General features: G+C 49.4%; 1 protein-coding gene and 1 long non-coding RNA gene across 4 annotated transcripts in view; one reads left to right on the plus strand and one right to left on the minus strand.

The window, feature by feature from the left end:
- Window positions 1-542: 542 nt before the first annotated feature.
- Window positions 543-8,149, minus strand: LOC139829262 (uncharacterized). The gene is made up of 3 exons (XR_011741674.1): window positions 7,736-8,149; window positions 934-1,129; window positions 543-681 (listed from the first exon to the last, which is right to left on the minus strand). It is a non-coding gene; the product is annotated as an uncharacterized lncRNA (long non-coding RNA).
- A 1,943-nt stretch (window positions 8,150-10,092) lies between these two features.
- SETD1B (SET domain containing 1B, histone lysine methyltransferase) overlaps window positions 10,093-15,361 on the plus strand; it is a 49,452-nt gene continuing 44,183 nt past the window's right edge. The window contains exons 1-4 of one of the 3 annotated variants that reach the window (XM_071815955.1): window positions 10,093-11,100; window positions 13,527-13,681; window positions 14,099-14,197; window positions 14,698-14,968. In XM_071815955.1, the coding sequence (XP_071672056.1) occupies window positions 13,541-13,681; window positions 14,099-14,197; window positions 14,698-14,968 (511 nt within the window). In that variant the 5' untranslated portion in view covers window positions 10,093-11,100; window positions 13,527-13,540. Of the gene's footprint in view, window positions 11,101-12,890; window positions 13,210-13,280; window positions 13,365-13,526; window positions 13,682-14,098; window positions 14,198-14,697; window positions 14,969-15,361 lie in introns of those variants that run through there. The other 2 variants (XM_065851364.2, XM_065851365.2) reach the window with 2 other exon arrangements.

Below are 15,361 nucleotides of genomic sequence, written 5' to 3' on the forward strand. Positions count from 1 at the left end.
TAGGAAGTGCTGCCAGAAAGGTATTAACTTTCTAGACTGTTAAGTAATGTGGAAAAATTATATTTCAATAAGAAGATTTCCTTTCTGCCTTTTCATGCCTAAGGAATAGAGTTCCTGTTTCACTTGGCTCAAGTAGCCCATACACTAAATCAGTGCAAAAATTTTTCAATAAACTCTACAAAAAAATCTGTCCAAATGCTGCCATAAAGTTCAGAGGGCTATGAAGGAAAACAGGACGAGGGGCTGCAACAGGAGGTGTCAGCCAAATTAGACATACAACCCAGCAAAATCAGGCAGCAAATATTCAGTCACTTTGATGTAGTTTGGACAGATTTTGTTCATAAAACACAGACTGACTCCTACCTAGAGAGCAGTTATTTACAGGGAACACATACTGTTTCTTGGGTTATTTTCTCTGGTATGCTTTAAATCAGGGGTGCTGACTATGTGGGCCAGATATGCCTACCTGATGGATGCATGGCCAATGTGCCGTATTTCAAATCTCACTTTTCATTAGAAATTGAGCTCTTGGCTTTGCAGTTGTGGGGGAAAAACCCTCCACTTTACACATGAGAAGAGTGTGTAAATCAACGTGGTAACGTCTCAGGCTGATACAGTAGGTGCTTAGGGGCAGCTTCAGGTTTCGGTTCCTCGCTGAAGCATGAATTCTCAAGCGAAGTTCTGTTGTAAAAAATGTGTAACACAAGGTTAAGATCATCCTATGCTTTTCTAGAACATCAAACACAATGACAGATCTCTGAAAAGCATGACATGAACAATCGTCTGCCAACACCACCATAACTCTCCCCCCATGGATCTGGGCGATACGTGTGTCTCCCAGATGTGCTGGCACAGTTGCACCGAGCGATGGGGAGGAATTTGTCAACACGGGCTGGCAGAGCTGTCACAGTGATGCTGGATCTCATCCTCTACCTCTGCGCTGAGGAACGAATCTGGAGATCTGCTGGAGAGAGAGGGATCCAAAATGCCTCGTTTCCAGAGAGATCCGCAGGTTGTGATTGTGTCGGTAGCTGTGGCTGGTTTTACCATGGGAACAGTCAGACGCGGTGAGTTCAGGAGGGATGCGCAGGCTTGCTCGTGGCTGAGAGCACAGGGCTGTGCTACAGATCTGTGAGAAATTAATCAGCATCAGATGCTTTTCTGCATCTCTGCAGCAGAGAATAATCCTATCAGGAAGCAATTTGGGGAAACACAGGAAAAGGGGCTGTAAATAGCTTACCATGAAAGACAATGCATTTTTACCCAATATCCAACCCCCTCTCTATAGAATACACCCCTAAAATCCCTCTGGCTTATGCCTTCCTGTGTTTTCATTACCCAGCACTCCACCTTGCCCAGCAAGCACCCAGATGTGATTTTTTTCAAAGTAAGAGTGCTCTCTGCAGTATCTGCTTTCTTCAGATTACTTTTCCCTTCTCCTCCCATTCTCAAAGTAGGGAATTCCTGGTAGAGAGAGATGTTTTTTAATGTACTTGCTGATTTAGAGACAAAGGAGGGCTGAGACCAATGGTAGCGTATGTAAATTAGGATGGCCACAGCACCAGAGCAGGAGTTGGGTTCAGCTTCTTTAGTTTACGTAGCAGGGATAAGTACGGAGTAGGTGAGTGTGCTGTGGATGGCCCAATTTGGGTTACGCTTCCAAAAAGCTGGCTGATAGATTCCACTAATCCCAAAACGTGTGGAGTTGTGCTTTTCTGTGAGGCTTTTGAGAACCTCAAGGTTAAATGATCCCCACTTTGGCTTGTTAAATACGCTTTCCACTGTGTAAGCCACAATGCAACCTGCACAAACGCGTTTTTCAGAGCCATTAGAAAAGTCACGCTTTGATCAACACTTCATTGCTGAATTGGCTACACAACAGCCAACACTCTTGCACCTGGCCTAGGCAGGAAGTTCTCAAACCTTTTGGCCAAGAATGTGGGGAAACTGGGAATATTCATGGGAGGAGAGAAAAGTGTGGCAAAGGAGGCTATAAGAGAAAGGACTGTGGATTAAGTAGGGACAGGCTTTTGCTGAGTAATGTATGGCACCAACATTAAAGGGCAGTTAATGTGTTGTGTCTTCCTTTCTGATATTTGTGCAAACTTCCTACAGGAAGGCAGGCTGAAAGATGATAAAATCCTCTCTTTGTGTCCCTGTGGGAGACAACATAATTTCTGCCTGGTTTTTATTGATTGCTACATGCACAGGGAGAACTAAGCAGGAAGCACGTGCTCTGTCGTTGTCTGGCTGGGCCGGAGCTGGAGAGGTTTGTGGCTTGTCAGAGCACCCCTGGACAAAGATGAGACCCAGCCTGAGTTTATCTCAGAGCTGAGAGCAGCCATTACCCCAGCCAGACCAAACCATGAAAAACCAGCAATGCTCAGAGCAGGCTAATTAGTAGCTTGAGGGGCTGGAAACAAACCCAGCTGTAGTTGTGTCAGGTTTGCTTTAGACCTGTGATTTTTGGCTTCTCTCAGGTGCGTGCGAGCTGGACTGGTTGATGGTGCAGAGCGGCCTGGCTGGTCTTCACTGCAAACCACCGGAGCAGGTCGCGGAGGTGTGGTGGGCAGCAGTCACGGTGGCATTGTCATCTGCTGCGGGCAGCAATTGCGGTGGCATTGTCATCTGCCGTGTGCAGGCACGTTGAGTGCAGCAACTCGCCAGCGCTGCTCCAGCCCACGGGTCACCGCCAAACTCAGGCTGGCGCGCTGCCCGGTGTGAGCTCGACACCACTGTCCTTGATGGCATGTTTCCTGTGCGTTTGTCCCTTCCTACACACATTTCACCCTTCCTGAGTCTCACCCTAACAACAGGCACACTGTCAAGTTCCCAGTTGCTTACTGGGATTAACACGGTAGCTCTGATTTCTTGAGGCAGGGAGATTTCCTGGTTGAAACCATTCTAATTAAACTGATCTTTCTCATAATGCTAAAAATGCCCCTGTGTGAAAAGCAGCTGAAGGTACTTGTAAAAAGTGAGTGCCCCTAGACCTCAATGGTCTTAGAAGTCTAATAATAGTATAGACTATAGCAGGACTCCAGACCAGTATAGAATAAAGTAGCAAATATAGCATCCCTCCAAATCAGACATCTTAGACAAAAATCTTCCAGGTACAAAACACATCTGGCTGGATATCCACCAGGTTTTTTATTGGCTTGAAATACATACACAGAGCCCCTAGCAAATCCTTTCCACTGTAGATCTGGGTGGGCACTTCTGTTTTGCTTTTAGGACTCAATTTTGGACTTGGGGAAAAGTGTTTTTCAGCCGACAGGCCTCCCAGCAAGCCAGGGCTGGCCGTGGAGGAGGCAACAGCTGCAGGAGCTTTAATTCCTCTCCCCACCCTCCTGTACAAATGTGCCACTCAATCCTCTGTCTGGAGGAGCCGGAGAGGAACGTGTATCTCCCCCCGCTTCCCTGCCAGCTCTTCTGGCATTTCCTATTACGCACCCAATTGCACGTTAGGTGCCAAGACCATAAAGTATTTTTTCATGTGGGCGGCTGAGTGGTGGTAGAACTAGAATCTCTTTTGGTCACAACCCCCCTGCAGGTGTTTGTGTTGCTTTTTTACACCCTCTTATGCAACACAGCAAGGCGTTTGTGATAATCGACTGCCACAGGAACTCCTTCCTGCACGCTGCTCACAGCGAGTCTGCCCGGAGTGCTGGCAGGCACGGCACAGGGAAAAAGAAGGACAACAGGGAGCGAAAGGTGTTGGGAAGTAAAGGGAACCCTGTTCTCCATCAGCAGCTCCAGTGGGAGGGGGAGAAAAACATCCCTGGCTTTGCAGATTTAGTGAAAACTAACTGCAGTTAGGAATTAGCAATGGCCTGCCCTTCTGAAGGTTAAAACAAAGTATCTGGAAAAGGTATTTTAATGTAAAACTTACCTTGAAACAAAAAAAGCTAAAGCAAGTACGAAAATAAGTTAGAAACTAGGCAAAGATAAGAAGAGAGCCTGCAGGAATCAAGTCTAAACAAAAGGCAGGGGCTATCCAGAGAGCAAACCACAAATGGCAGGGGTTGAAATGTAAAACCTGCAGTACATTGTGAAACATGAAAGATGCTGTTGTATTCCACACCTCCTCTTCCTGGGTGTAGCTGTCTCCACAATGTGAAGCACAGTAATGAATCAAGCTCCCTTCCTCTCTTCCTGTATTTTCTATTCAATTATTCGCAGGCTGTGCAAGTTCTGCTTTATTTCCCCTCTCCATATGCCGCACTCTACTCCCGTTTTTTTTTTCCATTCCGAACTGTGCATTTGGCGTCTCTCCCACTTCTTTCTCCTCGGTGTGTGCCCCCCGCTCTGCTGAGATCTGCTGCCTTTGTGGCCTCCGCTGTGCACATATGCTGGCTCTCCCCTCCCTGCCACCCCCTGCTTCTGGGCCACCAAGTGTCCCTTTCGCTTCACTCCAGCATTTTTGCCACAGGGCCCATCAGCCAGCTAGAAAATGAACAATTTTGCTATAGCCACTGCTCTCGTCGTCACGCTGCCGGCTCCCCGCCACCGATCAAGGCGAACCCGTGTTGCTCCCATAGTAGAGCTGATTGGTAGCGAAGGCAGAGACAGCTCTGCAGCTGCTTAGCAACTGGGAGCTGCTGTTATGCAGCAGTGTAGAAAGGCAATGGATGGCACAGCATTCGCTAATTCTGCGCGTTCTGGCCCACTCGGCTGAAAAGCGTGGCTTAGTGGACCAGCTGGGCCACTCCCAGCTGTCCTGTTCAAAAATAAATCAAGATGGGAACTGCAGATTCGAGAGCAAAGGTGACAATATCAAGGGCAAAACTGTCTTGGTTTTGTGTCACGTTGTTTGCATCACACCAGTGAGAAGAAACTGCTCGGATCTGTAAACTGAACTCATTCCATTTGATCTTTGTCATCACTTTTCTGGCTGTAACATTTTATACTGCATCACTTCTAATCAGAATGTTCACTGTATGTGCTGTGTTTGTTACAAAGGCTCACGGGTCTCCAGCTATCATTGCATCTAGACTGTTTAATGATAGGCGTCCAGATACACAAGTATTTTAATGCATAAATATCCTTTTAGATTACTTATCTCTATCTTCATTTCCTTTTGATGCAAGCTCTGTGAGTGCCCCAATTCTTTAAATGGTACATTCTTTTCATTCCTTTTTTTTTTGTGTGTGTGTAAAACTGTACTGTTTAGGCCATGAAGCAGTGAACTGAAACCTTTAGTAATTTGATAGCTTTAGAATGTTCATGAGAATTTCCAGCCTTCTTATTTAATGATTTTTGTAAGCTTGAAAGTATTCTACAAAATAACTGGTTGTACATTCTGATGGGATCATAGTGTTTCAATAGCAGCTGCATTTCAATAGGCAAGAAACAACACAAAACATTCTGCAAGTCAGGTGTTGAAACAGCTTCTTTATTCCTTTATGACTCAAGAATGATTAGATCTCTGAAAGGACTCACCACCTATCTTACAGAGGTGGCTTTGTCATCATACTGGCAGAAATAAAATGAACAGATGCGGTTTTAAAAGAAACAAAAAGCCCAGCCCTGGCAAATATCCAACACGTCCATCAGAAGTAGCATGGATCTTAAAATAAATGTTTGTTCCACTATTGGGTCTCACTACACATCTCTCTGCACCCAGGCAGCCAAACACCAAAGACCAGCGACTCCCTGTTCAATGCTCATATCCCATGTATCCTCAGAGTGTGTAGGTGAAATCTGTCATGAGGCTGCTTATTTTGGCTGAAAAATTCCCTAGACAGATCATCTGCTGTTCTTAGGAAGAAATGAAAAAATTCATGGCAAAAAACCTGAACAGGCAAATACCCAGTCCATATTCCTACTCAATATTCCTTTGATATTCTTAGCCTGGTTTCCTAAAAATAAAACAGTCTAATAATGTGACTGTGTTGTTCTATGTAATTTTTCCTCTCTTTCCTCTAATCTCAATTAAATTTGGAGAAGAGCAAGAAGGCATAATGAAATAGATTAGAATCTATCTAAGAGGAAGGTCTCCAAATGCAGCTGGAACCTGGGTCCTAGAGCTGTCATCTTGTTTTTATGGGTCCTGCAAATACCCGTTTTGGGCCCTACATTATTTAATGGCACCAGGGCAGGCAATGAAGCTCCTGGCTCCCTTCCAGCTCCCAAACTGGGCTTTCTTCCCAGGAACCCGGGGTGTGGCGAGAGGACAGTGAACACCCAGAACCTCCTCCTGACCCAATATTGACACAGCTGAGCTGTATGCACACCCAGAACCAGGAAACTCCTACAGTGGAGATAGCAGCAGTTGTTTATCTGGAAGAAAATATAAAATCAGTGCCAAGCAAGTTTGTAGGTTACACTCAAGAGTAGCAAGAGGGGGTATAAAAATATATAAAGGCCATTGCAAGCAACAATGCTAAGGACTTGTCTTTTTCAAGAGGGCAAAGTATAAAGCCATATGTGCAGAATGAGGAGCACAAACCAGCAGGATGGGGATGCTGTCCCAAGGAGGAGCAGATCTGAGAGTATTTTAGGAGCTGTGCTGGGACACCAGCTGAACGTGGGCTGGTGTAATCCCCGGATGCCTGACGGAGACATCTCAGCCAGGAGGGGCTGGCATGAGTCCGGCCACCGCTGATCGCTCCGTCCCTCCTGCCCACATCAAACCGGTGAAACACTGTTCACCGAGAACCGTGACGGGAGCCATTGCAGGATTAGCAAACATGGACCCGAGGGGGAGCTCTAAAAGTCTGCAATGGGAGCATTAGCTGCTCGGTTGATCAGCCTGTACATAGCTACACGGGGACGGAAATCTGGTAATGGAACATTCCTCCGTCAAGCAGACTGAGATGCAGCAACATCCAGAAACTGAAAGCAGAAACTAGACAAGTTTAAAAGGTATTTTGATTTCTAGTCTGTCAGGAAGATTTTGATGGAAACAATTTGCCAAGTCTTATTCTACTTTCTCTCTCTCACAGCCCATTTTAAAACGAAAATCTGATGTTTTCTAAGATGCAGGTATGCTGTGGTTAAGTTCTTTCAAATAAGAAAAAGCAAAAAATGCACAAAAATCTTATGACCTGCATAATGTAGGAAATCAAACCAGATAAACCTAGGTCTCTTTTGTCCTTTATTATCTATTAAACTAGTTTCCTTGCACGAGCAGTGGATCGTGACACAAAAACCTTCAATATAAAGGATTCTATGTAGAAGCCTGGCTAAACCAAAATGTTGTAAACAGCCACCATCATTGTTTGGCAGTACAGCTGCGTATTTTCTATTTCACTTCACCTCTCAATCTAATTTGCTCTTGTTGCAACACTTTGCCAAAGAAATTAAATCACTTCTTATTGATAACAGACAGTGAAATAATTAGCATAAGAGTTTTCCACTCCACAATGCAGGGGAGGGACCCTGTGGGCAAGAAAAAAACCCTTTGCTTCGAGAACGTGCCATTCAGAGAAACAAAAAAACAAGTTTTCCTTTTTTTCCCCCCCTTTCCCCTGAAAGATCTCTTTCTCTAGGGAGTCTAATGCAGTAAAGCGGGGTCAATCTAACTCAAGTATGAAAGTCTGGTTTGACCTTTCTGGGATTTAAAAACGCTGTACCAGAACATTTAGCTTTTCAGATACGAGGTTCAGCCATGAAACCACCCACCCTGAGCGCAACCAGTCTCAACTGCCTCGGTGACTTTTCAACTACATTGAACATCACAGTCATTTAGAAACTCCTAAAAAACGGAAAGGAATTTTCAGCTCAGACTTACAAAAACAATCTCCAGAAGTGCTGAGGACCCACACAACTCTGCCCCAGCAGCTCCTGGCCCTGGTTTGCACGGACACGGCGCCAGCGCACGCTCCAGGACCTCTCCCAGCTGGAGCAGCTCGTGGATTCTACCGTCGGGAACAGCCGTCCTGAACAATGATTAATTGCAGACAAAGATCATAGTCCTGGAAAAATGCGCAGAGAGGTACAAGTACAGACAAAGCTGTCTAAGCTCCCACACTGTTGTGAGCTGGATGAATCGTTGCAGAGCCTGGGCTGTGTTAGGCAGAGCTAGTTTGCTTCAGGGTTAAAAAGACCGATGTTAAGGTTTAAATGAGGATATCACTAATATCCAAATATCTATTTAACCATAAATTTAAAGTCCTGGGAAGGTTAACAGACGATGCTATTTCAATCTGCTCTTTTTTTAAATCGCTTTACTTGCTGATGTAACTCATTATGATGCAAGCTGCAGAAACGTTTGCATTCCAGTTCCGAAAACCACTGCAAGAACAGATCTATACCGTACTTTGATCTACACGTCGCCTGTTTCGGCCATTTTGTCCTATTCCAGGAAGCTACAATGCTTTTCACCTCTATTGAGAAATAGCAGAGGCGCATTTTAATGGCGTTTAGCTAAGAATAACACCACCCTTTCCTCTAAGTTTACTAGCAGATTATTACTTAAAGCAATTGTAAACCAGGCAGGCGGTCACGCTGCTGGCAGGAGCAAGGGCCAGGCGTTTAAGGACGGTCTGGCCGGACAAGGCACGTCTCGCAGGGACCGAGCAGAGGGTCTGGCGGCTGCGGACCCCCTGGCTCCAGGAGCTGCACCCCGAGAGGGGGCACAGGGAGCAGAGGTAGCATTTTAAAGCCAGCCTGGCACTGCAGAGACTCTTTTTTTTCCTCCTCCATGGAAACGTGTTATGTTTTGTGCGGACGGTTTGTCGCTTGATTCTCGACAGAGCCTGAACCCGTGGCAAGGAACGACGAGGGGGGAACCAGAAATGCTGAGCGTGAGCCCTCGCGTTGTTGCGAAAGGCGCAGGCTGCGGTGCCTCCTTCGCGGCAGCACCCTGCTCCCTCGCAGGGCAAACACCCCTGAACCTCGGCACATACCACAGCACAGGTCTTACCAAACCCACGGCTGGTCCTGAGCCGCAGGAACGGGCGGGCAGGGCGCACCCTGCCCCGCACAAGCCGCTCCCGCAGGCAGCTCTGCCCAGCAGCCACTTACCTTCTCCCTCCCACAGGGTCCGCAGGACGGTCCTGCTCTAGCCTTACCAGGGAGGCCACCTCTCTACAAGTGTTTGCTTTGTCCTCCCTGTCCTGCCCTCTGAAGTGGTTGCTCAAGCCAGGCTTGCCCTAAGCTCACCTACTTCTGGTCTGCAGTGGAGCAGCGAGGTGCAACTCCCCGCAGAGCACAAAAGGCTTGTGAAGCTCCGAAACAACCCCCACGCCTCCACCCAAAGCGAGCTGCAAGAAAATCTGCTCAGGAAAAAAAAAAAAAAAAAAAAAGAAAAAAATGAAGGGGAAAAAAAAAAAACAGCACATGTAACACCTCAGCCGGCCGTGGCGGCTCGCACTGCAGCACCGCACCCGGCTCCGCGCCAGCCCAGCGCGGGGAGCGGAGCGCTGCAGGCCGAGCCATCCCACCCCGGCTGCGGGCGGGAGGAGGCAGGGCAGCCGCTGCCCCGGCGGAGCGGCCGGGCGATGGCGGAGGGGGGGGAAAGCCCAAGAGGGGCAGGAGAAGGAAAACAAAGAGCCATGTGACGAGCGGCGGGGCGCGGTGGCGGGGAGCGGCGGCGGGGCGCAGCGCAGCCCGCTCCGGGCGGGGAGCCGGCCGACGCCGCCCTGCTCCTCCCGCGGCCAGCGCTGGCTGCTCATTTGCCTGCCTTCCCCTCCTCCATCCCCCCAACTGCCTCTTTCTTCCTTGTGGGGTGGGGGGGAGTGTTGTTTGTTCCTCTTAATTTTTTTTTTAATCTTCTGCACTAGGCTACTTTCATCTTTTGGTATTTATAAACGCAAGCGAGCGGGATACTGCGGCGGGGGGAAGGGAAGGAGGCGAGGGGCGGGCGGCGTTATTTATAGACAGCCAGGGCTTCGCCTGCATTATGCGAGCTGCCTTTGTCCTCCCTGCCCGGCCGGGCTCCCCGCCCCCCCGCCCCGGCCGGGCTGGAGCGCCGCCAGCCCCGCCGCCCGCAGCGCTGCCTCCCGCTGCTGCAGGGCGCTCCCCGGCGCGGCCATCTTGTGCGCGCCAACCGCAGGGAGAAAAAGCCGCCAGGCGCCCCGTTCCTGCTCGGCGTTGCCTTCCACAACCCCTCACAAAGCGGTGGGGGAAGGGTGGGGGGGCGGGAAAGAGAGAGAGAAGGGGGGGAAGACAAAAAAAGGCCATTTCCCTTCAGTGATCGGGACGCGAAGCGCCGCCAGGCAGTGGGGGAGAGTCCGCCTCGCCGCCGCCCCAGCCCTGAGGAGAACGCGGCGCCGAAGGAGAAGCCATGATGGCGGCTACCCTGACACAACATGGAGCGCGACCGGGAGCGCCCTGCCCGCCGCCAGCCGCCCTTCCCGGTGCCGGGGACACGGTGCTTCCACAGGCTTTCACATAATAAAACTACCAGACTTCGGCGGGGAGGCCATTTCATGGGCTGGGTGGCTGCACTAAAGCACAACTGCTGTGAAAATCAACTGCGTCACGGCTTCTCCAACTGTAAAACTCAGGCTGCAAAGGGTCCCTCACTTGGAAGGAAACTCCCTCACTTTGGATTTACTTCCAGACCTCCTTTTTCCCCCTCTCTCCAAGTCACTGCCTCTCGGTATGAAGGATTTTACAGTGCTTCTTAGCAAGACATCCGCCATTAAGACTCACCGTCTTGAAAAACACCCCCCCCATTTTGTTGCCTTTTTTTGATCGAGCTTTTGTAATTAGACGGACAAAACATGTAAGGGATCCCTACCACCACCACCACCGCATTTTTGCCTTTTTAAAAATCAGCCTCAATAACATCTTGCTGTTCACAGGCAGATTATTTTTCTTTTTGTGCGTTCAGTTTAACAGCCACGTAACGCCTGCAATGGATTCACTGCGTCTCTCCACCAAAAAAAAAAAAACAAGCCCAAAACACAACAGGGCTGCGGACGACCAAGAGCTTTGTGCAGAAAACAGAAATACCTCCCTGAAAATAGACATTTCCAGAGACACTGTTAGATGTATCTGAGGAGAAGGAGATCGCCACGGCTCCAACGACCATTAGGATCTTTCCAGCCAGGACAATAACATGAGCCGCACAGGCCTGGTCTATATGTTTCTCTGCAAGGGCAAAAGGGTTTACTTACCCGCGCACCATAGTTGAATGCAGCTCTGAAGGTGAAGTCGTTAATGCTTTTTTTTTTTTTTTTTAAATAACGGCTATAGATATATGTGATCTGTATCACCACTTCTCTCGTAAGTTTGCAAGTCAAAGCAGATCTCGTTAAGATAGTTACAGATCTTTGTATGGCAGTGGTCTAGCATTAAAAAAGGAAAAAAAGTTACAGAAAAAGATGTCCAGCTATGTTGACTGACCGTACGCAGCCAGGACTTCTGCTCGAGGCTTAAATCTACCTTCCTGTGGTAGATTTACTCTGTACATAAAAAGGACGTTCAGTGTTTTTCCATGGAGCACGCAGACACTAAAAACGTTCTAGTTTCAAGCTGCATGTTAGTGTGAAAGCACCTAGTTAACATTTACTGGTTGTAAACAACTTTATCTCTTAAGCTAGATATTTTGCAGTATAATTAAAACAGTTAAAAAAGCAGAAATTGGTTTAGATAAACAGACGAAAACATAAGACATGCAAATGAAGGCTTAGCAATAAGGACCACTTCGGTAACATTAAAATGAAAACTACACTTAGCAAGGACAGAATGGATTGGGTACTTACAACGTAAGAGGAAAGCAAGCAAGCTTAGCATAGTAAAATTGCCTTTTTTTGCCAGAATGCACTATTCCTATGCCTATATTTAAAACGTTACCTTTATAAGCACCAAAGGAGTTAATAAAAATGGCCAGGAATCAAGTGTTTCATACAGGAAATACTTTCTAAAATTTATTGTTAGGTTATCAGCTTCAGAGAGCTTAAAAACCCCCAAAACAACAACAAAAAAAAATTAAAAGAATGTATTTACTTGTTTTTTTGGCAATCGAAACTGTTAACTGCTGACATAGGGTGTGCCATGACCTAGTTACACAAGACAAAGATGGATCCCGAGTCATAAGGGAAAAAAAAAAATCCGCCTTTTTTTTTTTTGTTTGGTTTGGTTTGTTTGGTTTTTTTAGATCCTCCTTCTTCATTGAGTCCTCTAGCATGATGCCAGACATTACCACCACCTGAGCGCTCCCCGCAAGCGGACGGTGCGGATTCACATGGCGGATTCCCCCTTTTTGGAACAAAGGAAAAGCCCAGTTGGCCATTTCGCTCCACTGCAGAAAAATGGCTGCCTGGCGCGTTGGCCTCTCCTTAGCGCTCTGCTGAAGGATGGCTTCACCCCGCCGTCTAATAACTCAAGCCCCATGGAAGCCGCTCGCCCATTGGCTGCGGCCGCCCCGCTGCCTTTTAACCAGCCAATTGCCCGCTGGCGGCCGAGCCGCCGCGGCCCCGCGGCCCGAGCCGCGCCCGCGCCATGCGCCCGCCGCCCGGCTCCGCGCCCCGGCGAGCGGCGGGGGGACCGCGCCGCCCGGCTTTTAATACCTACAACAAAATGGAAGCTTCCCGCTGATTGGCTGTCGCCGGACCCGGACCTTTAATAAGCAAAATTGCTCCCCATTTTAGTCCCCCCCTCCTTGGTTGTGTGTTGCTGAACGGCGACATCCCCCCCGCTGTCGCCACCACCACCCCCCCGCGCCGCAGCAGGGCGGCGGGCTCCGCGCTCCGCCCGGTCCCCGGGTTCACCGAACTCTTCCCCTTAAAAAAAAAAAAAAAAAATCCAACTTGTCCCACCTATAGGTCCATCTTGTTTAGAAACAGTTTACGCTAAGGTAAATGCAGCGGGCAGATTCCACTCGCCCCCCCGCACGCCGTTAAGCCCGGGGCGGGGAGGGGAAAAAAAAACCCAACCCGGCAGGCCGGTGTCGGCCCATGCGGCGGCGCTCGGCGGCGGGGCGGCGGCGGGCGGCCGCGGGCCGGGGGCTGCGCGGCGCGGCCGCCGTGAATGTGCAGGCGGCGGAGGGCGGTTAGGCGTTCGCGGCGCTCGCAGCGGTGTATTGTGGGAGGCCGCCGCCGCCAGCAGCGAGCACACACAATATGTGGTGGCTCGCAAAAACGGGAGGCAGGAGCCTGGCGGCCAGCCCGCGCCGGTAACCGGCCCCATGTGAGACGGGAGCTCGCCTTTCGCCGCCCGGAGACGATCGGCCGCCGAGCGCGATGTCTTTCCGAGAGATCAAGGCGGGGGAAAAAGCCAAGCACCCTGAAGATCATGTCAAAAAGCAGAGTTCAAGTGAGATTGGGGCTTTTTTTTCTCTCCTTTCCTTTTTCCTCCTCCTCCTCTCCTCCTCCCTCTCTGCTTCTTGTCTGGCTGGGGTGGAGGGGGGACCCGGCTGGCAATTCCCCCATTTTAGGGCTCGTTTGGCGGTGGATTTCCTCCCTGCCTGGGTGTGTAGAGCAGGCGGCTCGTTTAAAAAAAAAAAAAAACAACAAAAACCGAAGAGGTCTTTGTTGAATATTTTTTTTAACTTTATGGTTTTCTGTGTCTTTTTTTTTTTCTTTTTTTCCCCTTCCCCCTTCCTCTCTCTCTCCCCCCCCCGCTCCGTCCAGGTTGGATCAACGGAATGGAGAACAGCACGCAAGCAAGCACTTCTGTCGAGAAAAGAAATCACCATTGGAGAAGTTACAAGTTGATTATTGACCCGGCTCTGAAAAAAGGACAGCACAAACTCTACCGTTACGATGGGCAACATTTCAGCATGCCTGTGAGTGGGGGGGTCGCGGGTTTCCCCCATTGTGTTGTGCCCCCCCCCGCCTCCCTCTTACCGGCGTTTTGGGGGCTGGGGGGTCCCTCTGGGTCGTGATCACCATAGCGCGTGTGTGTGGGAGGGGGGTCTGGGGGACACACACACAAAGTTGCTGCCACCTGACACTCTGTATTCAACTGTCAGGAGCCCGAGAAGGAGCCCAAACCTGCGGCTTTATTTCTGTGTTTCCAATCTGTGTGCATTTCCCAGCAGTATTGCAATTTGACACGTGTGTGTATGTGTGTGTGTGTGCGCTTTCCCCTTCCCTTGAGACAACCTGTGCTTCCTAGGGGTTTATTTTTCTTTTATTTGTGTCTTAAATTTCAAGCCCTGTTATTGCTGGTTTTGTGCTTTTTCTCCTCCTCCTCCTCCCAGAACTCGGGAATCGCTCCTGTGGATTGTGTCAGGGATCCCAGAATAGGGCGAATATGGACCAAAACTAAGGAGTTGGAGCTGTCTGTCCCCAAATTCAAGGTACTGCCTCGACTTTTGGGTTTAGCTCTGTATTCCTGTTTATCTGGGAGTGAAGCTTCAGTTCCGAATAGTTTAATGGGCTGTTTAAACGACAGTCATATTCCTATTAACATTATTATTTGGCAAACTGTTAAATGATAATCCCCTTCTATAAAGATAACGAGAAATCAATGCATCTGTCTAACGAGATCACTTGAAGGTTTTGGAGCTGTGTCTTGGGGGCTTCTCGGGTGGGAGGTGGGGGGGGGTGGTGCTCTGCTGACAGAACTGCTCAAAATACATGTTTGTAGCCCAGAAAGGAGCCGGTTTCAATGAATGGCTGCGGCGGCAGAGGCTGCTCAGCTCCGGGGTTCATCCCAGAGCCTTGGAGGCAGTTTTCTTTCCCCAAAGTTTGCAAGATGCTTTAACCCTCTCCCTCCCGTGCCATCCTTATGTTCTCCCCCCTGCTCCTTAACGATGACAGTTATTTTTATTGCCCCCCACCTTGTGCCCCTTTCCAGATTGATGAATTTTACGTGGGGCCAGTGCCTCCCAAGCAGGTCACGTTTGCCAAGCTGAACGACAACATCCGTGAAAACTTTTTGACCGACATGTGCAAGAAATACGGCGAAGTGGAAGAGGTGGAGATTCTCTACAACCCCAAGAACAAGAAGCACCTGGGCATTGCCAAAGTGATCTTTGCCACAGTCAAGGGTGCCCGGGAGGCCGTCCAGCACCTTCACAACACCTCCGTCATGGGCAACATCATCCACGTGGAGCTGGATACAAAAGGTGAGGGGGCACATTTTGGCCTTGTGTGTTTGTGGTTTGTAGTGCCCCTGCCTGTCCCTCTCCTGAGATGAGAGCCTGTTGCAGAACGCAAGGGCCCAGCTATTAAAAATATGAAGGGAGTGCTCCTGTCCCCCTGCGAGCGGGTCTGGTTTCTGGGGCCTTTGCAAGTCACGTGGAGCCAAATGTGTTGTCTGTTGCTAGGAGACAGCCCTGTAATTTGCAAAATGCTGCCATCCTGCCCGTCCCCTGCTCTCTGCCCTCCGAGCCCTCCCATGCCCCCATCTCCATGTCCCAGTCTGGCCCCACTTGGCCACCTCCGGGGCTGCTGGACCCCTCTGGTTTTTGCAAACTTGGGATTTTTGGGCAAACCTTGGGGATTCCTGGCTCCCAAAC

Source organism: Patagioenas fasciata, chromosome 17, assembly GCF_037038585.1.
Source record: "Patagioenas fasciata isolate bPatFas1 chromosome 17, bPatFas1.hap1, whole genome shotgun sequence".
NCBI lineage: Eukaryota > Metazoa > Chordata > Aves > Columbiformes > Columbidae > Patagioenas > Patagioenas fasciata.